Source organism: Corylus avellana, chromosome ca9, assembly GCF_901000735.1.
Source record: "Corylus avellana chromosome ca9, CavTom2PMs-1.0".
Taxonomy (NCBI): Eukaryota; Viridiplantae; Streptophyta; class Magnoliopsida; order Fagales; family Betulaceae; genus Corylus; species Corylus avellana.
The window spans coordinates 14,703,333-14,729,354 of record NC_081549.1 but is presented as its reverse complement, the minus strand read 5'-3'; the positions used below and the strand labels follow the sequence as shown (position 1 = coordinate 14,729,354).

General features: G+C 41.0%; 1 protein-coding gene across 2 annotated transcripts in view; it reads left to right on the top strand.

The window, feature by feature from the left end:
* Window positions 1–26,022, top strand: part of LOC132162118 (TATA-binding protein-associated factor BTAF1) — a 49,999-nt gene that overhangs the window by 8,148 nt on the left and 15,829 nt on the right. For both annotated transcript variants that reach the window (XM_059572376.1, XM_059572375.1), the window contains exons 7-14: window positions 15,513–15,850; window positions 17,799–17,907; window positions 18,075–18,681; window positions 18,907–19,039; window positions 19,165–19,233; window positions 21,472–21,683; window positions 24,597–24,834; window positions 25,237–25,410. In XM_059572376.1, the coding sequence (XP_059428359.1) occupies window positions 15,513–15,850; window positions 17,799–17,907; window positions 18,075–18,681; window positions 18,907–19,039; window positions 19,165–19,233; window positions 21,472–21,683; window positions 24,597–24,834; window positions 25,237–25,410 (1,880 nt within the window). The remainder of the gene's footprint in view (window positions 1–15,512; window positions 15,851–17,798; window positions 17,908–18,074; window positions 18,682–18,906; window positions 19,040–19,164; window positions 19,234–21,471; window positions 21,684–24,596; window positions 24,835–25,236; window positions 25,411–26,022) is intronic.

The window sequence follows — 26,022 nt, the reverse complement described above, 5'->3', positions numbered from 1 at the left end:
CTTGTGTTTCTAGGCCATTTCGGGCTTGAAGAACTTTTGAAAATCTAAGTTAGTCGCAGTAGGGGAGGTACTTCTTAAGGAAGAGCTGGTCGATATTATTAATTGTAGCCTTTCTTCTCTTCCCCTTAATATTTGGGTCTCCCTCTTGGTGCTTCTTTTAAAGAAAAAACTATTTGGGATGGGGTAGTCAAGAAAATGGAAAAAAGGTTGGCTAGTTGGACGAAGATCTACTTGTCTAAGGGAGGGCACCTTACTCTCATCAAGAGTATGTTATCTAGTCTACTAACATACTTCTTATCCTTCTTCCTTCTTCCCATTACCAGTTGGCATTGCTAGGAGATTGGAGTGTCTTCCTAGAGACTTTCTTTGGGATGGACCAGACGGGGAGTCCAAGTTTCACTTGATGAATTTGAAGACTATCTACTCCCCAGTCCCTACAGGAAGGTTTGGGAGTTAAAAATCTCATGTTGTTCAATGAAGCTCTTCTTGGTGAATGGCTATACAGATTCATGCAAAGAGGGGAATTCTTTATGAAGGCAGGTGATTGTTGAGAAGTATGGGGTTTGTAGAGGGGGTTGGTGTTTAGAGGAAGCTTGAGGGCCTTATAGGGTGTCTTTGGAGGAATATTAGAAACATATGGAGGTTTTCCTTCAACCTTGCCTCCTTCAAGGTTGGGGGCGGATTCCTCATTTGCTTTGGCATGATGTGTGGTGCACAGAAGTTGCTCTGACTAGTAGGGAATTTATTCAATAGCGCGTAACAAAGAGGCCTTGGTGCCAGACTGCTTGGATCCCTCTGGCTTTTCTATTAATTAGAATTTGGGTTTTATTAGGAAAGTCCAGGATTGGGAGCTGGAATCTCTCGACTCCTATCTCAATCTGTTGTACTCCTAGAAAACCCGTCCAAGGGAAGTGGATTGTTAGTTGTGGACCCCAACTAGTAGTCACGGTTTCGAAGTGGGGAGCTATTATAGATTGGAGAGCATTGTTCGTTCCCATGTAAAGTATTTGGAAGGTTAAGGTCCCTTCCCACATTGCTTTCTTCTTATGGATGACAACAAAGGGCAGAATCCTCATGGTTGATAATTTTAGAAGGCAGTGATTTCTCTCTTGTGAACTTGTGGTGCCTATGCAAAAAAATGAGACTGTAAATAACCTTCTCACTGCGAGTACACTAGTGATCTTTGCTAGTTGGTTCTCAACTTATTTAGGGTTTCGTAGGCTAGGTCTAGTGCCGCGTCAAAAAGATTGCTCACCCAAGTGTAGGATATCGCAATTAATAAAGTCTCGGTGTTCTTCGGCACTTGGTTCTCAACTTATTAAGGGTTTCCTGGACTATGTCTAGTGTTGCGTCAATAAGATTGCAAACCCAAGTGTAGGCTATCACAAGTAATAAATTTTTGGTAAGATCAAGGTCGCTTCATAGGGAATGGTAGCCACTAAGCCCAAGCCCAATCTCAAGTATGAGCCCGCAGTTCGACTTGCTTACAGACGACCTTGTAAGCCCAACCCTAGTATCAGGGATAAGTCTCACCCGGTTCTAGTGTCGCGGGTGATGTTGTCAGACGCTTCGCTGGAGATTACATTGGCAGTTGGTCTGGTCCTAGGGACGTCAGAGACTCTGATGAAGGCATTGACAGAGGTTCTTCCAACGACGGTGATTTTGGATGGGCTTTCTATTGGGTTTAGTCCGGTGAGGCCTAGTGGCGCCGTAGTTGCAAGCTCGTCGCTGGTTTCCCTCTAGATAATGCCAGAATCTCAAATTTCGGCCTCCTCTTCTCTTGGGAAGCACGACTTGGTGTTGAAGGGATCCCCCAACTAGTAATAAGTTTTCATCGGCGTGGATTTCTTAGGGCCTAGTCGGCGGTAGTCATGGGTCAAAGCATGATTGCTTCAGGTATGGTCTCTCCTCCATCCACTCCTACGGTTATCTCTGGGTTGGATCCAGGAGGGCCTCGGGCTTTTGATTTGAGGGCAGAAGGGACCTCTAACCTAGTGTCTACTCCCCAGAAGGTTAGGGGCAGAAGGGAGCTCCCAAATTTAGACCTCTCCATTAATTATGGGGCGAAGGGTGCTTCCTCTGGGTGGGGGGAAAGGGAAGTCTCAGGCTGTCTAGCTCTGAGGGCATCGGGGGGTTTGGATTTTGCAGTTGTGGGATTTGGGTTTGTGGAGTTGGGTTTGAGGGCTTCGGTTGGAGCTTCTGTGTATACTGCTTTTGTACTTAGGGGCGCTTTACGCTTTTTTAATATTCATAAAAAAAAAGGTGCTGGGGGACAATTTATCTCTTAACTGCGTAGGAATATGAACAAAACACGTGCATTTGCAAATGCCTATAGGATGGTGCTGCCCCAGTAAGAAGTTTGTGAGGTACCGCTGTAGTTTATTCCCTCTCTTTTTGTCCCAAAAAAAATGGAGAGAGATGTCTCGTCCTTTCCACTAAAAAGTGGAGCAATGGAGTGAAAGGTAAACTAAAATTTTTTGATAAGTAATAATGCATTAAAGAGCGCAGAGGGGTGCAACCCAAGTACACATGGAGTATACAAGAGAGCGACTAAGTAGGAGAGAAAGAAGAAGACAACATAAAGAGAAAATCAGGAAAATTGATCACTAAAGGAGTAAGCCAGCCTGTAGTACATATGAATAAGGTGTACAAAAAGAAGTGAATAAGGTCCTCAAGGTTCCTTGACAAATCCTCGAAGCATCTCGCATTCCTTTCCTTCCAAAGACACCATAGAAGACAAAGGGGAGCCATCTTCCATACCACGGCACTACTGGTTCTACCTCCTGCCCACCAACTAGCAAACATCTCCTTGACGCTTCTAGGCATAACCCAACTCATGTTAAAGCGAGAGAAGATAACATCCCACAATTTGTGCGCGACCCCACAATGAAGGAAGAGATGATCCACGGACTCCCCATCCGCCTCACATACAACAACGATTAATCACAACAATACCTCTCTTCCAAACATTATCCAGCATGAGAGATTTCCTAAGGGTAGCCGACCATGCGAAAAACGCCACTCTCGAAGGAGCCTTAGTACGCCAAATGCTTCTCCACGGGAAGTGGTTAGGCTCCTTAAAGGCAAGCCTCCTATAGAAGGAACGGACCTCGAACTTCCCTTTTCTTGAAGGGATCCATCACATCCGGTCCTCTCCTTCCCCTCGAATCGAAGACGAATACAAGAGCGAGAAGAAAGAGGCTAAGGCCATCTCCTCCCAATCATGAATACTACGGGTAAAAGTAACGTTCCAGTGAGCCATCCCATTTACACACTCCTGGATATTCGCAATGGAAGCATCCTTGTTCAGGCAATATTAAAGAGACCCGGAAAGGCATCTTTGAGAGACGTCTCGCCACACCAACAATCCTCCCAAAATTTGACCTTCCCCCCCAAACCAGTAACTAATCTGAAGTGGCACCGAAACGACCTCCAAATCCCACAAATGTGTTTCCATAACCCCACCCCATGCATTCCACGAGGAACATTTGAACGCCAACCACCCCAAACCACCCCATACTTAGCCACCAAGATGCTTCTCCACCAAGCTTCTTCCTCATTTGCAAATCTCCATAACCATTTCCCCAAGAGAGCTTGATTGAAAAGATGCAAGCTCCGAATCCCTAGGCCTCCCTCAGCAATCGGGGAACAAACCTCGTGCCAATTGACCAAATGGAACTTAGGCTCATCCTTGAAACCTCACCATAAAAAATCCCGTTGAATCTTCTCAATGCGATTCACCACGAAAATAGGGATGGGGAAAAGAGACAAAAGATAGGTGGGGAGATTGGATAAAGTGCTCTTGATGAGGGTGAGCCTCGCCCCCTTGGACAAATATGAACGCTTCCAAGAGGCCAACCTCCTAGCAATTTTCTCCAACATGTCATCCCAAATAGCCAACTGCTTGAAGGAAGCCCCTAACGGAAGACCCAGATACTTCAAGGGTAAGGAGCTAGTACCACAACCCAAAACGCCAGTCAACTCCTCCGTCTCAACCGAATCTCCGACTGGGATCAAAACAGACTTGGCCCGATTAACTTTTAGCCCTGATACCGCCTCGAAGCCAATAATGAGAGCTTTAATAAATCTAACATGTTCAGAAGTTGCCCCACAAAACACCAGCGTATCATCAGCAAAAAGAAGATGGGAAACCGAAACCCGCTCATGCTCCCTGGCACCCACATAGAACCCGTTGATGAATCCCCTACTTATAGAGGCATTAATCATCCTGGTAAAGGCCTCCATGACCATAATGAACAAAAAAGGCGAAAGAGAATCACCTTGTCTAACCCCACGCGAGCTCACAAAAAAAGGGGAAGGCGAACCATTGATCAACACGAGAACCGCACTGACGAGATACAATGTTCAATCCAAGAGCACAATTTCTCACTGAAGCCGCACCTTTTTAATAAATAGAGTAAAAACTTCCAGTTCATGTGATCATAAGCCTCCTCCATATCCAACTTACACAAGAGACCGGGATCCCCAGATCTGAGACGGCTGTCCAGGCATTCATTGGCAATAAGCACTGAATCCAAAATATGTCTACCTTTGACAAAAGTGTTTTGCGGGTTGGAAATGACCCGGTTCATGACTCCCCTCATTCTGTTGTCTAAAACCTTGGCAATGATCTTATAAATCCCCCCCACAAGGCTAATAGGACGGAAGTCCTTTATATTGGAAGCCCCATGCGACTTCGGAATAAGAGTAATGAACGTAGCATTGAGACTTTTTTCGAATTTACCTCGATCACAGAACTCCACAAAAACAGCCATGACATCCTTTTTGATCACCTCCCAACAATCCTGAAAGAAAGTCATAGAAAAACCATCCAGGCCTGGAGCCTTATCCCTATCCATTTTTTTGACCACCTCCCACACCTCCCTTTCCTCAAAAGGAACTTCCAGACTAGAAGCTTCTTCCTCCTCCAACATATCGAAATGAAAATTATCCAACCTCGGTCTCCAACTGAGAGTCTCTGTGAAGAGTGTCTCATAAAAGCGAGTAATGTGATTACTAATAGCCTCTTGATCAGAGGTAGTAGTGCCATGAATGTTTAGAGACTCAATATAAATCTGTCTGCGGTTGGCATTAGCAATCCGATGGAACAATTTAGTACACTTGTCGCCCTCTTTCAACCAACGGATTCTAGATTTTTGCCTCCAACTGATTTCTTCTTGAAGGAGGGAAATTTCTAACTCCCTAGCGAGCACCCTTTTCTTCTCGATCTCTTTCGAGGATAAACCTCTCTCTTCCTCCACCTTGTCCAGAGCTTTAAGATCTTTCATACGAGCCTTAATACAAACGCCCACGTTGCCAAAATCTTGAGCATTCCATCTTCTAATATCCCACTTTAGAGCTTGCATCTTTTTGGAAAGAATGAAACTCGGAGTGCCCTGAAAATGATACGAGTCCCACCAGCTGCGCACTTTGCCCACGAAACCCTCCACTTTGATCCACATATTCTCAAATTTGAAAGGCCTTTTACCTCCCCCATGAGAGATACAATCCAAAATAATAGGGGCATGGTCGGAACATACCCGAAGCATCCTCTTCTGACGCAAGTCTGGATGGCAGGCTTCCAAATTCGGGGAGACAAGAAACCGGTCAAGCCTAGACCAAGAATTATTGTTTGACCAAGTAGAAATCCCCCCCCCACAAAGGGAAGGTCCATGAGGCCCTGTTCCGAAATGAACTCACCAAAATCCCTCATTGCCGACTGTGAATGAGCTCCCCTCGACCTTTCACTAGAGTAAAGGGTGACATTGAAATCCGCACCGATACACCACGGCACGTCCCAGCAGCTCATGACCCCTGCCAGCTCCTCCCAAAGGAAACACCTAGCATTTACTCTGATGGACCATACACCCCCGCAAACGCCCACTCAAAACCATCCTCAACATTCTTGAAGGAGCAAGCCGCCACATAACTTCCCAACACTACATCTACCTTCTCAACAACCCTCTCGTCCCACATGAGCAAAATACCCCCCGAAGCCCCAATGGAAGGAACAAAGCACCACTCCACATATGGATATCCCCATAAGCTCCTTACTAAGTTATACGAAATAAAGTCCATCTTCGTCTCTTGGAAACAAACCACATCTGCCTTCCAGCTTCTAAGCAAATTCCTAACCCTTAACCTTTTATCCCTCTCATTCAAACCTCTCATATTTCATGACAGAATTTTAAGCTTCATGATTTAACTCGACTGACCCTCCCCTTATTTTTGTCCCTTGACGAGTGCCCCAAAAAATTAACAGAGGACTACAAGTTTATTAGCTCCCTCTTACCTTTTATGATTGCAGGAGTGCACACTTCCCTCTCCACTTCTTTGCCTTTGTTGTCAGCCATAAGCACCCCAATGTCTCTTCAAGCTTTCCTTCCTCTCCATCACAAGATAGGCCAACTTCCTTACATGCCTTAGTGATAAAATTCCTCTCGTGCACCTCCAACTGCACCTCCTGTACAGAATCTGGGACAAAAGATTCCTGGGAACTAGAACCCTCCACTGCTATAGAAACTCCACCCAAGTTATCCGTCTGTGATATGCAACGCCCCGGCTCATTACCCCCAAAATACCCAACACAGAAACACCTAGAGAACCTCCTCTCCTGGCCTCCTCACCGTCATCGGCAGCAGACCCAGAGGATTCCGAAGACACCCCCTTACCAGGCTGCTTACCCAGGATCCCTGGACCAGAGTCGCACAAGACCCCCATCAGTGAACCTTGGTCGGCAAGACTGGAAAGAAGCCCCTGCATCTTAATCGGAGAGCCCGACACTTGAACTTTGAACTCCATCATCGCCGTATCCTGGAACATGGTGCCCGCCGTCGACTTATCTCCCGAAGCGCCATCCCTTGCCGGAATCTTCCTCGCCGCCCCCTCACTGGGCAAATCTTCCTTTGTCGGCACCTCTGCCGGAGGTGTGGAGGCAATCTCCAGGGCCGAAATGACGTGGGCCTCCCTGTCGCAGAAACACAACCCAACATCGGGACTAGTAGAGTTACCGGCAACTCCCACCGGAGTCTTTTGACCTCCCATCGAGCAGTCCAGCTCACCAACTGGAGGACCCAACATCAGAGCATCTCCCAGACCACCATCCCTTGCCGGATTCTTCCTCGCTGCCCCCTCACTGAACCAAACTACCTCTGTCGGCACCTCTGCTGGAGACATAGAGTCAATTTGCAGGACAGAACCGGCATGGGTCTCCCTGTCGCAGGCCAACGACCTATCCTCGGGACTTACAGCGTTACCGGCGAAGCCCACTAAACTAAATTAATATAAGTGGATTAGAGAAAATTAATGGGAAAACATTAGGGTTTCAAGGATACACTTAGCATTCTATTACGTATTCTTGAAATATTTTTTTACTCAACTAGGTAGATAATCGTTTTCCTAATTAGAAGATAAAACAATTTTTTTTTTTTGATAAGTAAATATAACATACACTGAACATGGTTTGATAGAGAATTTGATTTCAATAATATGTCACAAGATAAATTAAGCATTCAATATATTTTCGAATCATAACAAATCAAACAAAGTACGCTTTTGAGATAACAAAAAATCATAATGAATCAAAATAAACTTGTCAACATGAAATTCCTCTCAAAATAAAATTGTCCCCAAGATTTAATCATGAATCTATAAAGTGTGAACAAAATAGTTTCAATAATGCATAATAAAAATACTAGGCTTTACCCCTAGCCCTAGCTAGAAGATTAGTCGCTCATAACTATTAGAATAAAACTCATAGTTAAAGTACTAAACATTAAACTCATAATAAGAATTTTGTCTCAGAACGCCGAAAAAATTCCAAAGCCTTTGTTGTTGCATGCAGTGCCCTCCAAAAGTAAACCTGAAAATAATTTGAGACCACCTTGTTTGCTTCGGTCTCTTTTGTAAAGAGCCTAAACCCTCTATTCCTTTTTGTCCACACGTCTTTTAAGTGACCTATCTAGTTTACACTTCTTTTTTTATTTTTTTATTTATTTTTTTTATGTTTTGTTTTGTTAGCTTGAAAGGCCCCTTCACACACGTCTGTCTTTTTTTCTTCTTTTGGTTTTACTGTTCTTTTGGCCCCACCTTATGTTTCCTCCTTTGTTTTGCTTTTGTCTTCATGTTTGTGGGCTGCATGAGTTGCTTTCTTATTTCTTCGTCTTCCACTCACACCAGCTCTTTCTCTTTCCTTTCTTTGTGTTGTTTTCCTTCCATTCATTGGCTTGGTTTAGCTTGGCTTGGCTTAGTTTTTGTCTTCTAGCTTCGGCATTTCTCTTGTCCTTTTTTTTTATCCCACTTCCTACAAAATGTAATTACTTGCATTAATACTTTATTTAATTTCAAGTTTGGTTATTAAACAATATTCTGCAAATAAATATAAAATGAAAGAATTAAAACAGAACAAGGTGTGATAATGCCTACTTTAATGAATAAAATAGGCACATTTAAGCTATTATCATCTAGCAACATCCTAGAGCTGCCTAGTTGTTGGAAGATCTAGCAGCATGACATCCCAAAGAGGCCATCTGCAAAGTTATTCCCACTTTCTTAATGTAGAGCATTTAGAGAGAAAGGAATTAGTGTCTTTTTGAGGACTTCAAGTCCAACGTGCTTTCTTTAAAATCTTGTTGTTTGAGATCTCTTTTGGATTGGACCATTGTATTTGTTCCTAACTTCTCCTCACCGGATTTGGTAGATCAGGTTAATTTTTCAGATTGTAGAAGTCCATAGAATGATTGGCTCTTTTGTACACTTTTTTTTGTACGAGGGCTGTGCCTTTTTCTTTCAATAAAATTATTATTCATAAAAAAAATATACTTCATTGTAGCAACGGGCGTTCTAATTAATTTGAGTATAGTCTATAATATTTCTTTTTTTTTTTGAGAAGTAATAATGCATTAAAAGAGCGCAGAGGGGCGCAACCCAAGTACACAGGAAGTATACAAGAGAGCGACTAAGTAGGGGAGAAAGAAGAAGAGAACATAAAGAGAAAATCAGGAAAGTTGATCACTAAAAGAGCAAGCCAACCTGTAGTCCATGTGAATAAAGTGTACAAAAAGAAGTGAATAAGGTCCTCAAGATTCCTCGACACATCCTCGAAGCATCTCGCATTCCTTTCCTTCTAGAGGCACCAAAGAAGACAAAGGGGAGCCATCTTCCATACCACAGCACTACTCGTTCTCCCGCCCGCCCATCAACTAGTGAACATCTCCTTTACGCTTCTAGGCATAACCCAATACATGTTAAAGCGAGAGAAGATAACATCCCACAACTTGCGTGCGACTCCACAATGAAGAAAGAGATGATCCACGGACTCCCCATCCGCCTCACACATACAACATCGATTAATCACAACGATGCCTCTCTTCCGAACATTATCCAACGTGAGAGGTTTCCCAAGGGCAGCCGCCCATGCGAAAACGCCACTCTCAAAGGAGCCTTGGTGCGCCAAATGCTTTTCCACGGAAAGTGGTTAGGCACCTTAAAGGCAAGCATCCTATAGAAAGAGCATACCTCAAACTTCCCTTGAAGGAGTCCACCACATCCGGTCCTCCCCTTCCCCCCGAATCGAAGACGAGTACAAGAGCGAGAAGAAAGAGGCTAAGGCCATCTCCTCCCAATCATGAATACTACGGGTGAAAGTGACATTCCAATGAACCATCCCATTTACACACTCCCGAATATCCGCAATGGAAGCATCCTTATTGCAAGCAATATTAAAAAGACCTGGGAAGGCATCCTTGAGAGACGTCTCACCACACCAGCAATCCTCCCAAAATTTGACCTTCCCCCCCAAACCAGGATCTAATTTGAAGTGACCCTGAAACGACCTCCAAACCCCACAAATGTGTTTCCATAACCCCACCCTATGCGTTCCACGAGGAACTTTAGTGCGCCAACCCCCCCAATCCACCCCATACTTTGCCACCAAAATACTTCTCCACCAAGCTTCTTCCTCATTTGCAAATCTCCATAACCATTTCCCCAAGAGAGCTTGATTAAAAAGACGCAAACTCCGAATCCCTAGCCCTCCCTCAGCAATCGGAGAACATACCTCTTGCCAACTAACCAAATGGAACTTAGTCTCATCCTTGAACCCACCCCCATAAAAAATCTCGTTGAATCTTCTCAATACGATTCGCCACGGAAATAGGAATGGGAAAGAGAGACAAAAGATAGGTGGGGAGATTGGATAGGGTGCTCTTGATGAGGGTGAGCCTCGCCCCCTTGGACAAATAAGAACGCTTCCAAGGGGCCAACCTTCTAGCAATTTTCTCCAACATGTCATCCCAAATAGCCAACAGCTTGAAGGACGCCCCTAGCGGAAGACCCAGGTACTTCAAGGGCAGAGAACTAGTGCCACAACCCAAAACACCAGCCAACTCATTCGTCTCTACCGAATCTCCGACTGGAACCAAAACAGACTTGGCCCGATTAACTTTAATCCTGAGACCGCCTCGAAGCCAATAATGAGAGCTTTAATAAATCTAACATGTTCAGATGCTGCCCCACAAAACACCAGCGTATACGATATAGAGTCCATCTTCGTCTCTTGGAAACAAACAACATCTGCCTTCCAACTTCTAAGCAAATTTCTAATCCTCAACCTCTTTTCCCTCTCATTCAATCCTCTCACATTCCATGACAGAATTTTAAGCTTCATGATTTAACACGACTGTCCCTCCCCTTATTCCTGTGCCGTGACGAAAACTCCAAAAAATTGACAGATGACTGCAAGTTAATAAGCTCCCTCTTACCTTTTTTGACTACAGGAGTGCACACTTCCCTCTCCACTTCTTTGTCTTTGTTGTCAGCCATTAGAACCCCTATGGTCTCTTCAAGCTTTCCTTCCTCTCCTTCACAAGATAGGCCAACTTCCTTGCATGCCTCAATGATAAAAGTCCTCTCTTGCACCTCCAACTGCTCCTCCTAAACAGACTCTGGCACAAAAGATTCCTGGGAAATTGAGCCCTCCACTGATTTAGAAATTCCCTCCAAATTATCCAGCTGTGTTATGCAAAGCCCCGAGAGTATACCCAGAGAATTCTAGAGGTACCCCCTTACCAGGCTGCTTGCCCAAAATCCCTGGACCAGATATGCTCGAGTCCCCCTTCAGAACACCTTGGTCAGCAATACTGGGTTGAGACCTCTGCGCCTTAACTGGGGAATCCATCGTCGCCGTAGCCTTGAACATGGATCCTATTGTCGAATCATCTCCCAAAACGCCATCCCTTGCCAGAATTTTCCTCGCCGCCCCCTCACTGGGCAAAACTCCCCTTTCCGCCACCTCTGCCGGAGATGAGGAGGCTAACTGCAGGGCAGAATCGACATGGGCCTCCCTATCGTAGAACAACAACCTAACATCGGGACAAACAAGGTTACCGGCGACTCCCGCCGGAGCATATGGACCTCCCGTCGAGCAGTCCAACACACCAACCAAGGAGCCCGGAGGTTGAACACTTAAATCCAACATCGCCGTAGCCTTAATCATGGAACCCACCAACAAATCATCTCCCAGAACGCCATCCCCTGCCGGAGTGTTCCTCGCCGCCCCCTCACTGGACGAGGCTGCCTTTGTCGGCACCTCTGCTGGAGGCATAGAAACGATCTGCAGAACAGAACCGGCGTGGGCCTCCCTGTCGTAGTGCAACGACCTACCATCGGGGCTTGCGGAATTGCCGGCGATGCCCACCGGAGCGACCTTTCTCCACGGGCCGAGCTCCCTTCTTCCTAAAATACATCTTAAACGGCTGAACACCCCTTCCATGCTTGGGCCTTCCCCTAGTAGCCTTCTTGGGCTAGGCCATTACTTTCTTGTGTTTGTCCCCTCCAACTAGCCCATGATCACAATGCCCGCCAGACCTGGAAAGAGTGCTTAGACCCTCCACATCTCTAATCGCAGGTTCAATTCTGTCAAGACCCACGTCTACCTCGCCTTTCAATCTACTCAACAAATCCTTAGCATTTATTAGATCATCTTTTACACGAAACCATGTTTGCACGTGGCTACCTACTCCCTCCCATCCCTTCACGTGATCAGCACCACAAATCGAAGTTGTTAGCCTCGTCGTGGTGATCGACCTGCTCGCCGGAGACAGAAACCTGCTCGCCGGAGCTCCCCTATGAACACCCAATGGTTCCCCTACCTTTAGTTTACACGTTCCCTCCCCCCCAAGAGACTGGTTCTTCACCGAGCCCTCCCTACCGCCATTGACTGACCTCGCCGGAATTGAAGACTTGTGCACACCCTCCTCCAGAATAGTTGAGAGCTGGACTTGCTTATCCTTTTCTGTGGAAGCCTCCAACCACCTTGGCACCCTGGCTATTGGCTCAGCGAAGTCATTGAAGCAGTCCTCTGTCGGCTGCAGCGAAGACCCCAAAACTTCCACATAGCTCCTTCTTCTTCCACCTTTGACATAATTCTTATTAACTTCCCTGACTTCCTTAGACTCACACAGGGAAGACTTAGCCAGCCGTACCTCCGAGATGAGACGTGTCCATCCTTGGCCATAACGTCCTTCTGGTACAATGATCGAGCCCCTCCTATGCCTACCATCGTATTCTTCTATTGTCAAGAACCTCCCATTTCTGTTGGCACATTTCTGTGCGATTATCCGTGGATACCCTGTTCTAGATTGGTCCCAAAAAACCTCAGAAGAATCCACTGCCACCAAGTCCTTAAAATGCGTGCCAACCACAGCACCTCATCCTTCTGCAGAAAGATGGTTTTTTGTTTCCTATTACTTCTTTCAAAAAACCTCACCCCTGAAGCCCCACTCTAATCAGTAACTCAAAAGTTTTGGACTCCACAATCCATTTTCTCGAAGTAGCCATAACGCTAACCAAAACAACTAACAATCTAGACACCCAAACAGTGAACACGCGCCACCCACGCGCCTGTACTCAGGCGAGAGTAACCCCAGGAATTTGCTTCAAAGCTCTTAGGAAGTTGAAGTGAAGTTCTATAATATTTCTATTTCTAGTTCTCATGATTTGAAGTGTTTGTACTATTGATGTTATTGTTTATTGGCCTTTTATGGGTTACTCCTTTTTTGTATCCAATGTACTAAGGTTGTGCCACCTTTGGTGCCTTGAAAGAAAAAAAAAAACAGAAGGGAGAAAAGCTGCAAAGTTTGAGTATTATTAGTACAATTAATGCAACTGTGAAAAATGCCCCAAGAAATGATCAATTGCATGCATGTTTCCTCATCTGTCTTACAATTCTACATTAAACAAATATGTATTACTGTAGATAGACTTGTTTAGTAACCCCCTCTCTCTCTCTCTTCAGCGCATGATAACGCGTGTTGACATTTCTCTTTAGCCCTTTTTATTTTTTTATTTTTAATTTTTAAATTTTTAAATTCTGGTAATGACAACATGCCGGTTTTTCGTTCTAGCTTTTTTTCATGGGTTTTTTCGAGTCGATACCATTTTGAAGTCATGTCCTACGAGTTTGTAATCGTGGAGGGGGTTTTAGCCCATCGGATTTTTGAAAGTAGGGGGGGTCCTTCAATCAGTTTTCGTTGGACAAATTAGCTTGTGTTGGCTGTTGGCTATGGTGGAGGCTTTTCGTCAAGCGGATGGGATGAAGGACTTCACGAAGTCGTCCAGGGTTGGTTCTAAAACCTTCCTTGCTCAACGATGTTGTAATCGACATGGTGTGTTAGAACACCATGGTTGTATTGTGAAGTCGTCTGAGGTTGGTTTTTGCAGAGTATGGTGGTGTTGGTCAGAGAGGTTGTATTGTGATTTCAGAAGGCAGAGAAGGTATTGGCTAGAGTGGCTTCGCCCTCAAGCTGCATAAGACATTAGATTTTTACCACTTGAGTGTTGTCGACCTAGAAGTTTCTAGGTGGTTCTCATGTGACATAAATGGGTGGTAACGCATTGGTGGGAGCGTTGAAAGCACCGATTGAAGCACTGGTTGAGACTGTTGGTAAATGGATGTATGCAGAGGCTCTAGTAAGTTTGGGGTAGACTCGCGCAATCTACACAAGGCCACTTTCGGTAATCACAATGCTAGAAAATTGATGGTTTGGGGGGGCTAGTGGTAGGAGAGAGCCTGGTGTGTGTTAGAGCATCCTCAAAATCCAGCTAGTACAAAATAATTGCCGGATGCTAGGGGTGATTTTGGTGATGACGAGGATATCCACGCCCTTAGGAACCTCTTGGTTTCTCTAAAAAAGGGTAGTGGACCGTTTAGTTGACAAAAGTTGATTTTGGCCAGAGTATTGGCCTTGAGTTCTCTATTGATGAGCTGGCCCGTTCTAGTGGAACACAAGTTTCAGCTCTACAACATTGGCTCAGTTCAATAGGGTGTTAGCTACAAGTGAAGGACCGCTTTGTACTAATGGGTCTCAAGCCCATTGCTTGTTTTGGCCCTAATCTAGACCTACTCTCATGTGGAGAGTGAGAAAGAGTAATGGGCTGCCTTTTCGAGCTCAGGCTGTGCGTGAGAGCTCGAGTGCCCATTCGGGCCATCCTGCACTGGCATTGATAGCTTCGTTGGAGATCCCTGAAGACATTACTGCTCATTTTGGTGGAGCTTGAAAGGGGAGCCCAAGTATCTTGAGGGGCATTTTAAAAGAGTCTTGAGGGTGTCAACCTGGTTGGTTATAACCGGGTACAAACAGGTAACCGGATACCAACCGGTAACTCGGAAACTGGGAAACCGGTTTTAAAACCAGTAATCGGGTACCCCAGTCCAGTTACCGGTTTTGGGATTTTTATATACCCGGTTATAACTGGTAACCAAGTATATAATAATAATAATAATTATTATTATTTATTAATATATATCTATATTAATAACAATATGTTATAAAATATATTATTTATTAAGTATATATATATATATATATATATACATATATTATTTTGTATACATAGGTTGTGCCCCTCTGTGCATTTTGATAATACACTTATTACTTATCAATATACATTCTTCTTAATCATGTTTCTTTTGAAGTGGCTGTTTTTGTATTTGCTGGGGTGACTAATTGAAGCTTAGAACATTTTTACTTTAGGGCGAAAGTGCTTCTGTTTATGGATTTATCACTTTTTGCTCTTTGTTTGCTTGTGAGAGATGGACTTCAAAAATGTTTTTGTAATCTTCTATTTTTTCAAGGTTTTTGTTGAAATTGATTTTCTTTCTTTCCTTCTCTCTTTTATATATTTCAGATATTCTTTTGGGATTCTTCCTATATTAAAACGAGTTACACAAGGACAATTGTGTAGGGAGTTGAACTTTATACTGTTCAACCAAGTATTAATACACATTCTTTTTGGTTGGTTACTCCTTTGTTTTTTTTCATTAGCAAGGCATTCACGATCTGCAATCTCTTTAAATTTTTACCTGAGTTGTATTTTTTCACATTCATTGTGTCTTTTTTTGTTTTTGTTGTTTTAACCCGTGTATTTAGTGAAATTTAGTAATCAATATTATATTCTAAATTAGAATTTTACTTGCATGTCTTTAAGCTATATGTGATTATTCCTTTATGTAGGTTTGGATGTTTGTGAGCAGTTCATGGATGTTAGTGATATGATAAGAGATGAGGACCTTATTCTGCACAAAGTTAACTCCCTTGGCAATGGGATAGACCAAAGAGTTTACACAACGCCATCTGTGCATAATATTCAGCAACTAGTGGCAAATATTGTTCCTAGTGTCATATCTAAAAGGCCAAGCGCAAGGCAATTGAATCTCCTAAAACGAAAAGCAAAAGTAAATTCGAAAGACCAAACAAAGTGTTGGTCTGAAGATGGAGATACGGAGATGTTACATGCTCAAAACACAGCAACATTGAAGGGTCAATTTCCTGATTCATTAAGTTGTGATAAGGTATTAGGCTGTTTATCCTTCTATGATCCAAATGGACTGATACTACCTCATTTAAATATTTTTGGGCTACATTCTTCTTTTATTTCTCTTATATCCATGCTATTAACGTGCTCAAATGTTTCATGATTATAGCATTGCTTTTTGCTAGTTGATTTGTGTTACTATGACCTTTTTTGTCAAAGTGATTTCTTTTTTTTTTTTTTTCAAATTATTTTCAGTTTTAGAATGTAAAGCACTATATGTTACTGTGAAAGTATCGACTATGACTATTTTTTTATTTTATAAGCTTTCATGTACGCACATGATGTACAATGTATACCAAATATCCAAAGAAGTTAAATCTAGTGCACAGATGGATGGGTAGCCTTGTGAAAATCAATAATAGTGTTGAATATATTTTGGAATGCTTGTCCACCAAAAGGGCACTAGGTGAGTAATTTTTTGATAAGTAATTGGCGTCAAAAGGAGGGAGAAGGGGAGATTTGAACTAATGACCTCTACTTCATAAGATGTGGTACCCAGCCGGCTAAGCTACCCCTTGGGATTAGTGAGTATCAATGCCATATTTGCAATATTTCAGTGAATACCACTTACAAAACGAATGTAGGACGTCCACCCTTTATCTAACAGCAGTAAAGATATTTTAGTAGAGGGATACAAACCTTCCTAGAGAACAAGACCAAGTCTCATACTTGAATGGGCAGTGAAAATGATAGGTATTTGATTCTTCATCTGCCTTTCGAGTGACAAATTGATTTGTAGTGAATGCCTTCTATATAGGGTGGCAGTCAGTCTTTTATTTGACATTGCAAATAATGTCAAGTCCAAAAACATGCTGGAAAAGATTCTTCATCATGGCCCTCTAAGAAATGGATGTGTTCCAATTGTACCAAGAGAGCTTCCATGTGAGTTAGCAGTTGAATTTTCATAACTTCTTGTTATGGACCATAGGCACCCTGTAAAGATGGGGTTGAGATCCCCTAGAATTCTCTTTAAATTTGAGATTCTCAAATTTATAAATCTCAGTTATCTATCTCATCTAAGCGTCTAAAATAAGCTATGTTTCAGAATTTAATGAGGAAGCTTATTAAATGAGGAAGCCATGTTTTTGTCACTTAGTAGCTTTCTCATTAAATTTGGAAATATGATTTATTTTAGACGCTTAGATAAGATGGACGGCTGAGATTTATGAATTTGAGAATCTCAAATTTAAAAGGAATTCTAGGGAATCTCAATCCGTAAAGATGTCTACTCTTTTCCCTTTGCCCAGATGGGTCATTTCTGTCAAATTGTATTGATGACTGCTTTCTTTGAAGCTATGTGATGGGATATGTATATTTGTTTGAGGCCATTATGCACAAGAGTTGTCGTATAGAGCGATCTTCACAAAGTTATGTAAACAGAGGCAAGGTTGTGGTGTTCAACATGTTGATCCAGTATAACATAATTGGTGAAAAATAGGAATTTCCCTCTCAGCGTTGTACTAGACTTATATTAGTACACCATATTTACAAATATTTCTGCCATTTCAGGGGTCTAAAGACTGACGAAACTTGTAGATTATGATGGACATGAGAAAAGACAATAAAAAAACAATTACAACCTGGAAAGGATGCTGTGCTATATGATGTAGACACTTTGGTTCCAACATCTGAAATTAGTTTTTTTTTTTTTTTTTTTAATTTTTGTGTTTTTCTTAAGATTTCACGAATCTTAATGGAATGTCACTGTGCTTAGAACTTCTGCAGTTTTGATTTTCCATGCACTCCGGATTGCTTCAGCTTATTTGTTGTTTTGTTCTTTAGAGCTTCGATATCTTATGATGGTTATCTGCAACATGTAATTCATTTTTTGTTTTTGCTTGCCAACGAATGGTTTGTTTGTTGATTAGCTTCCTCTGTTTTTGACTTCTGCATAGGCAACAATTTGTTTTTGGCTTCTCATGCAGGCACTTTTGGATATTAATAATGGCGAAGACAGCTTGGAGCATGATGGAGATGGACGGTGGCCTTTCCATAGTTTTTTTGAGCAACTCATCCTTGAAATGTTTGATCCAGGTAAGCTATTTAATTTTCCTTTGTTTTTGTTATTGGTTTTTTTTTGCCAAGGGGGGGTTTATGCGGGTTTTTGAGGTGTAGATCCTTTGAGGGCTTTATGTTTCTTATTTTTCACTGATTTCTTTTCACTTTCAAAATAGAGTTTGTCTGACTATATATTTGTCCAGTTTGGGAGGTTCGCCATGGTAGTGTCATGGCTTTGAGGGAAATTTTAAGCCATCAAGGAGCTTCTGTTGGAGTGTTTATGCCTGACTTGAGCTTGGATGGTGGATTATTTGTTGAACTAGAAGATAAAGGCATATTAAACACAATGAAGAGAGAGAGAGAGATTGATTTGAATATGCAAGTTCCAGCAGATGGGCATGAGCCAAATCTTAAGAGGCCTAAGTTTGAAGATGTGCCATCCCCAACTATGGCTGCAATTGTCTCTTCCAGTGAGGTTGGTAATTTTGATTTCGGCGTGAAGGTTGATCATGGGTGGAATTTGCCTTCTGGACAGCTTAATGGTCAACTGAATGTTACTTCTGTTAAGGTAGAGCCAGAATCTTTCCTTGAGGGTGTATCATATTCGTGTAAAGATGCTGCTGATACTGCAGAGACAAAGGGTTATTCTGAGGATAAAGTTTCCACTGGAAAAGCAGATATGCTGAAGAATATTCCTGAAAATTGTGAGCTGATGAACTTGGTTAAACTGGCTAGGCATTCTTGGCTAAAAAATTGTGAATTTCTTCAAGAATGTGCAATTCGTGTTTTGTGTGTGCTGTCTCTAGACCGGTAGGTCTTATATTCTGTATCTTTAGACTATATTGTTGAGCTTAGTTATTAATTTCTTTTTCCTCTTGATCTATTTGTAGCAAGAGTTTGCTACTTCTTGATGTGCTTCCTGTTACTTTTTATTCCCCATTTGCTGTTTTTGCTTCCTATTATGTCACGGATCTCTCTCTCTCTCTCTCTCCATATTTGAGTAATGTCAATTATTTTCTTTATATTTTATTGCAGATTTGGTGATTATGTATCTGATCAGGTTGTTGCCCCTGTTCGGGAAACCTGTGCGCAAGCATTAGGTGCTGTGTTTAAGTACATGCATCCCACATTAGTTCATGAAACATTAAATATATTGCTGAAAATGCAGGTAAATGTGTTCTAATGGTGTTCCTTCTATCCTATGTTATATTGTTTATACTGAATTTCTATATTCTTATCCTTACCCTTTTTTGATTGGTAAATTTGATGCTTTTTTCGTACTTATTTGTTCAGTGTAGACCAGAATGGGAAATTCGTCACGGGAGTCTTTTGGGTATCAAGTATTTGGTTGCTGTGCGGCAGGTAAATCTTTGTTGTACACACCATTTACTATGATAATTCTAGATCTGCTACAAGTTAGGTTTATCACATGCAATGACTGCTTATGCTTTATAATTCTCATGGTTGTTTGGTGTGCGTCAGATTCCTTGAATTTGTGCAGATTGATGTACCTAATTTAAATTTAAATGTGTCAAAACATTTCTTTTGTACATAATGTGTGTTGTCGTCCTGAATTTGAATGTAATATTGAGTTTTGAGTTCCTATGATCCTTGGGTATAGTGACGTGCTTCTTGTTTGTGGCCATCTATTGGAATTTCTTAATGCAAATTAATGCGTAAGAGTGCTGGGCTGTGCTGTTCAGGGTAGAGTTATGCCTGAAATGGTTGGACGTATGTTGGCAAGTTGGACCCTAGGCAATTAAGAAGGCATATCTGTGAGATTTGGAAGGCAGAATTGTTTTCTTTCTTTTCATTCATAAGCAGAATTAGATTGACACACCCAAACATTGACAATATCTTATGGCAGTACTAAACCATTTTGTGCTACTATCCTATTTGGATTGGATCTTCACAATTTAAAACCATATGTATTCCTATGAAAAAAAGAAGACATTAAGGCTAATTACCTTTTTCATTTTTTATTGGTAATTAAAAATCTTATTCAAGAAATGAGAGAAAATGTATCAATTTTTTCATGTTGTTTCTTCTTTTCTAGATTTACTATTATTTAAATCTTCGCCCACTTAAGAAGATATCTGTCCTAGTCTGAAGGGCCAGAACACCTGAATTGAACAATTGACCAAACTTTTTTGGGCCCTAGACGGTGAGGAGCTTCTTCAAGCAAAATCCCGGGTGCAATGGCTAAACTTGGGGGACGTTTGATCTTAAACTCAAAGGGGATCTTCTATAATTTTACAAGTGAGGAGTTAGTGATCTTATATACCATACCAGCTGACTGACATTGGTACTTCCATCCGCCAATGAGGGCTAGTGGAGTGAAGAGGGCCAAAAAAGTGAGTGCCTAGCCTAAGCCATGGTGAGGAGAAATGGTTCTGATCTAGTTTGTTGTGTTCAGAGAGGAAATACATTAGTACTTTAAACCATCTTGTCAAGAAATCCTTCTATGGAAGTCTATTTCATAATAATCATACAAAGAATTTTGTTTTAGGAGCTCATATTATTGTCCAAGTCCGTTTCATTAAGTTGTTTATGTTTTATGAAGTTGATGCTGCGTAACTCTTAGGTCCCTGTACAATAGATGGCATCTTAATTGCGAATTGTGCATAGCTGGTCTATCCCAGTGTCTTTGGCCTCTGATAGGGGCATGAAAAATCTAATGAGCTAACTGATCTCAATCCAATGGTCAATGCTATTTAGCACTTGATTCTTTTTTGTTATCAATGCAACTATAAACTTATAATTCTCAATTCAAACCTTGCTTAGCTTGGTTGGAGCATATTCAAATGGTGTCGTGGCTTAACTCAACTGTCAATCTTAGAAGGAATTTTCTTTTCCATTTTCTAGAAGCCATCTCATAGCATACAACACTAGGTCTCTCAGCTAGGGAATATTTTTCAATCCAAGTATCTGATGGTCTTGCAAACTTTCTCATGTTTACATCTGTGCAGACAATGGCCTTATGCTTGTTGAAACTTGTTAAGTTTGTCTTCTTCTCTCTTAGACTTAACCAACGTGTTTGTGCTTAAAACCATATTTCTCCTTTACAATTGGTCCTCAAGGGATTAATTTTTTTCTTTTTTTTTTTCAATTTGAGCTGGTGATTGCCCTGTTGGTAATTTCATGTGGTTGTGCATTCAATGCATGTTGGGTTATCATATGTGATAAATCCTTATTGATTAATCAAACCTATGGAGTTAGTTTTGTTGACAAAGTTGGAAGTTGGAGCCCCGTGTTGGTGTGCATAAAGGAGACAAGAGAAGAAAAATTCTAGTTTCAATGACAAAGATGTTTGATGCATTATAAAGTGGTTGAAATTGGGGAAATGCACCTAATGATAATGGTAACTTTAGTTTAGTTAGTCACAAGTTTTCAGTTTGTATTTTAAGCTGTAACCGTGTATTCATGCAGAACAAGCCATACCTGTATTGAACGTTTTTTTTGGTTAATCTGTAACCTTGCATTCAATGAATACAAGTCATAACTATGTGGAAGGTTTTTCTTTTTTATATTTTATATTTTATTTTGTTCTTTTACTTTGTGATCTGTCCTTTTGTATCTCATGGTTGTTTTGTTGATTAGGAGATGCTTCATGACTTGCTTGGCAGCATTCTCCCTGCATGTAAAACTGGGTTGGAGGACCCCGATGATGATGTTCGGGCAGTTGCTGCAGATGCTTTAATACCTACTGCAGCTGCTATTGTAGCTCTAGAAGATCATGTATTGCATCCTATTGTGATGCTACTTTGGGATATTTTACTTGATTTGGATGATTTGAGTCCATCCACTAGCAGGTAAATTTTAGTGGCTAAGTTTGCTGCTGTTTTCATTTTGATATTATTTTTTTTGATAAGTAATCAGCAAATATCATTAAAAGTGTAAAGGTACCCTTAAGTACACAAGAAGTATACAAGAAGTACCTAACTAGAATGAACAAAAAGAACAAGGAAATCACTATAATTAAATGTTAAAGGAGAAACATAGGCAGCTGTCCAAAAATACAAAGTTTTAAAGAAAAATGACTTAATCTTCTCTAACGTCCTCTCATTATGTTATTCTTTTTCCTCCATAAACACCATAAAAGACATGTAGGCACGACGTTCCACACAACATCACTTTGTGTACTGTTGGTAGTCCATCAACAAGTACACAGGTTGACTACACATCTAGACATAACTCAAGACAAACCAAAATGACTAAAAATAAAATGGCAATCCAAATGGGATAATCCATATCACAATGAAGAAGAATGGTTTATGGACTCCCCATCCCTTTGACACATGCAACATTTGTCCACCACAATGACGTGCCACTTCTTGAGGTTATCCATGGTAAGGATCTTACCTAGAGCCGCCGACCAAGCAGAAAATGCCGCTCTCATGGGAGCTTTAGTCCGCTAAACTCTCTTCCAAGAGAAGTGGTAACCTTCTCTATAGACCAAGGAACAATAGAAGGATCTCACCTTAAACAACCCTTTTTTGGAGGGTTCCCACTACAATTTATCTTCACTACCTCTTCTCACTCTAGCTGAATACAACACCTTGAGGCTAAGACACGCACCTCCTAGTCATGTGCTGCTACAGCAAAGCTTATAGTCCACTGATTTAAACCATCAAAAAACTCAAGTGAGTTGCAACGGAAGCATCTTTTGTACAAGAAATACCAAATAAATCTTGAAAGGCTTCTTTAAGGGCGACATCCTCCCACCATTGATCACTTCAAAATCTTATCTTGGAGCCGTCTCCTGCCTCAAATCTTGTGCGACATGAAAAATTCCCCAAACCACTCCTAATATTCTTCCATAATCCCAACCCCAAACGCATTTGACAGCTCAATAGAACACCACCCACCACACGAACTGCCAAATTTATTGTCCACAAAGCATCTCTCGCATGCACATAGCGCCAAAGCCATTTACCTGAGAGAGCATGATTGAACATCCCCAAGTTTTGAATTCCTAGCCCTCCCTTCGAGAGAGGGAATCAAATTTTGGACTAGCTAATTAGGTGATATTTGAACTCTTTGCATTGCCAACCCTATTAGAAATCACGTTGAAGCTTCCCAATACGGTTTGCAACACTCGCAGGGAAAGGAAGGAGGGACATAAAATACTTGGGCGGATTAGAAAATGTGCTCTTAACAAGGTTACCTTATTACCCTTGGACAAGTACATCATTTTCCAACTAACTAGTTGTCGCTCTATCTTTTCAATGACACTATCCCAAATATGTTTAGCCCTGTAGGAGACCCCCAACGGTAGGCCGAGATATGTCACATGTAAAGAGGAGACCCCACAACCTAGAATACCCGCCAACCCTCATAATTTATTGGGATGCTAAAATCATGTTTGTGGGGGTTTTTTTGATGGCTCGAGGATGGGTTTAGGGCTTCTAGTTTGAATATAGTTGTAACCTTGTGAGGTATCCTCCAGCTATTTGGTATAACGTGGGTGATGCCGGGGAGTTTGAAGGAATGTTTGGGAAGTTGGAGAGGGCAAAGGGGAAAGCGATCAACCGTGCACATTTGGAGGATGGCTCCTTTGTGTGTAATGTGGTCCTTATGGAGAGAGAGGAATGCGCGGAGCTTTGAGGATCATGAAATGGGCACTACAGAATTGAAGCAAAGGGTGCTACAAACACTCTTCTCTTGGAGGGTATTGGGATCTTCTTCGCAAGCCTCAACGCTTACGGAATTTATAGATTTTTGTGCGTCCTTTTCAGTTTAAAGCTCATGTAGTGGGCTCTTTTGTAAACTTCCTGTGTACATGGGTTCTGCCCCTTGCGCTTTTAATACAATGACTTTTACGTATAAAAAAAAAAACCCTGTGAGGTTCAAAGGCAAGAAGTTGAAGATATGTGCAACCCATTAGTCAACTGTTTTATAAATTTATTTAAAGAATATCTTGCTTGAGGTGTTGCTCTTTTTATGTAGATTTAATGCTTGTAACAAATCACAATAATCGCATATGTGTCTTGGTACCTATAGGAGAATTAGGGGGGTACACTGGTTATTCGGTTGAGGAAACACTCATCATTTGATAAAAATAGGAATTTCATGATGGTGCTTTGAGATTGTAAGTGGGATAGTGATCATGTTGATCATAGTTATACTTCCTGTTGGTTTAAGTTCATTTCGGTCATTGGGTTTTCATTTGAAAAGCAAGGTACATAAAGTAATAATCTAATCTCATTGAAAGCACAGGGCTCCCCTTAGTGCACTGGAGGTATATGAAAGGAAACACCTAACTAGAAAGGGAACGCATGAATGTTTATAAGGGCTTTTGTTTTCTATTTAGATGCTATTATTTATTTATTTTTTTTAAGTACTTGTATACAAGACTTATGGATGGGATTTTATGATTTTGAGTTTTATGTACTTAATAGTTTTGCTTTGAATATTTATTTCACGTACTTTCGCTTTTCAAAGAGGTAGTTTGTCACGTTGTCCTATTCATTATTCTTTCAAAATCAAAATGGTGAAAAATGTTATCTATTTTTTCTAAATCTTTTATACATAAGTTAGTATGAATTAAAAGTTTTGCTGTCACCTTCCTTTCAAAATAAGTAGTTTTGAACGGAACTGTGTCAGAAGTTGAATATTGGTTCAGTCCTGCAATGGTGAACTTTCTGAAATTTATAGGATAGCTTAAGACACAAGACATCGAGTAAAGTATATATTGAGATTCATTTTCATAAGCTTGTGTGCAGTGTAATGAATCTTTTGGCGGAAATCTATTCCCAGGAAGAGATGATTCCTAAGATGTTTGGAGCTTTGACATTGAAAGAGACCCAGGAATTTGATCTAAATGAAGCCGGTCGTGGTGATGATGCTGGGGGAATAATATCACGGGAAAATCCTTATATGTTATCTACATTGGCACCACGGTTATGGCCATTCATGAGGCATAGTATCACATCAGTTCGTTATTCAGCTATTCGGACTTTGGTAAACTATTTTGTATTTTATGCTCTTTCATACTTGTTCTTTTTAAATACGAGTTACTTGCTAATTAAACACATGAACTCCTATCTTTAGAGTAATGCTATATACCATATTTTTAACCTACAATTATCCCTCAATGCCAACGTGGCAGTCCCAACAAACCATTGGATTTTTTTTAAATAAGGACTAATTCAATGGTTAATTTGGACTGCCACGTCAGCATTGAGGAATAATTGTAGGATAAAAATGTAGTTTCTAGCTTTGTTCCCTCTCTTTAAAATTTGTCACTATTGTGGAACATTTAACTTGTGCAAGGTTTTGCCACCTATGTATGCATATGAAGCTTGGTATATACTAAAAATGGTTCCTTGTAGTTTTTGGTTCACATAAGATATCAATTTGCAGGAGCGGTTGCTTGAAGCAGGCTGCAAAAGGAATATTCGTGAGCCCTCTGATATTTCATTTTGGCCTTCTTTTATTTTGGGGGATACCCTTAGAATTGTTTATCAGAATTTGCTGCTGGAATCGAATGATGAAATCTTGCAGTGCTCAGAGAGGGTTTGGAGGCTCCTTCTTAAGGTTAGAAATTTATGAGACTGGATGACTTCCATAAGCTGCATTTCTCTTCTCATTACTTCTTTTTCTCTTTATCTATTATCTGTTTTATATCACATTACTTATCAAAAAAAAAAAAAAAAAATCTATTATCTGTTTTGATTCTTTGAATAGTTTTTTTGGGTAAATGGAAGCTTTTGTGTAGGAGATAAAGAAGTGAGATATGTTGAAGATCTAGGGACAGGAACAAATTTTGGTTTTCCCTGTCGTTTAGTCACTTTCTCTATAATTTTATTTTAATTCATTTTTTATATGTCAATTACTTATATATAAAAAAAAAATTATATGCTTTGGATAATTAATGCGAATGGTTTATTTGCTAATGCTGTTATTTTGTAGAAAAGTTTTTTGTTAATAAGTTTTCCTAATCTTAAGCTCTTTAAGAGTTATATATAATATATATATATATATATATATATATATATATTGGGTAAACTTCACTTAATTTCCTAAACTTTCAATACTTTTACAATCAGCCCCCTAAACTTAAAGAATCAAAATTTTAAAATGTTTGCAATGTCACTACTACTGTTAGGGTTTGGGGTTAAATCAGACAGAGTATAGTTGAAATGTCTC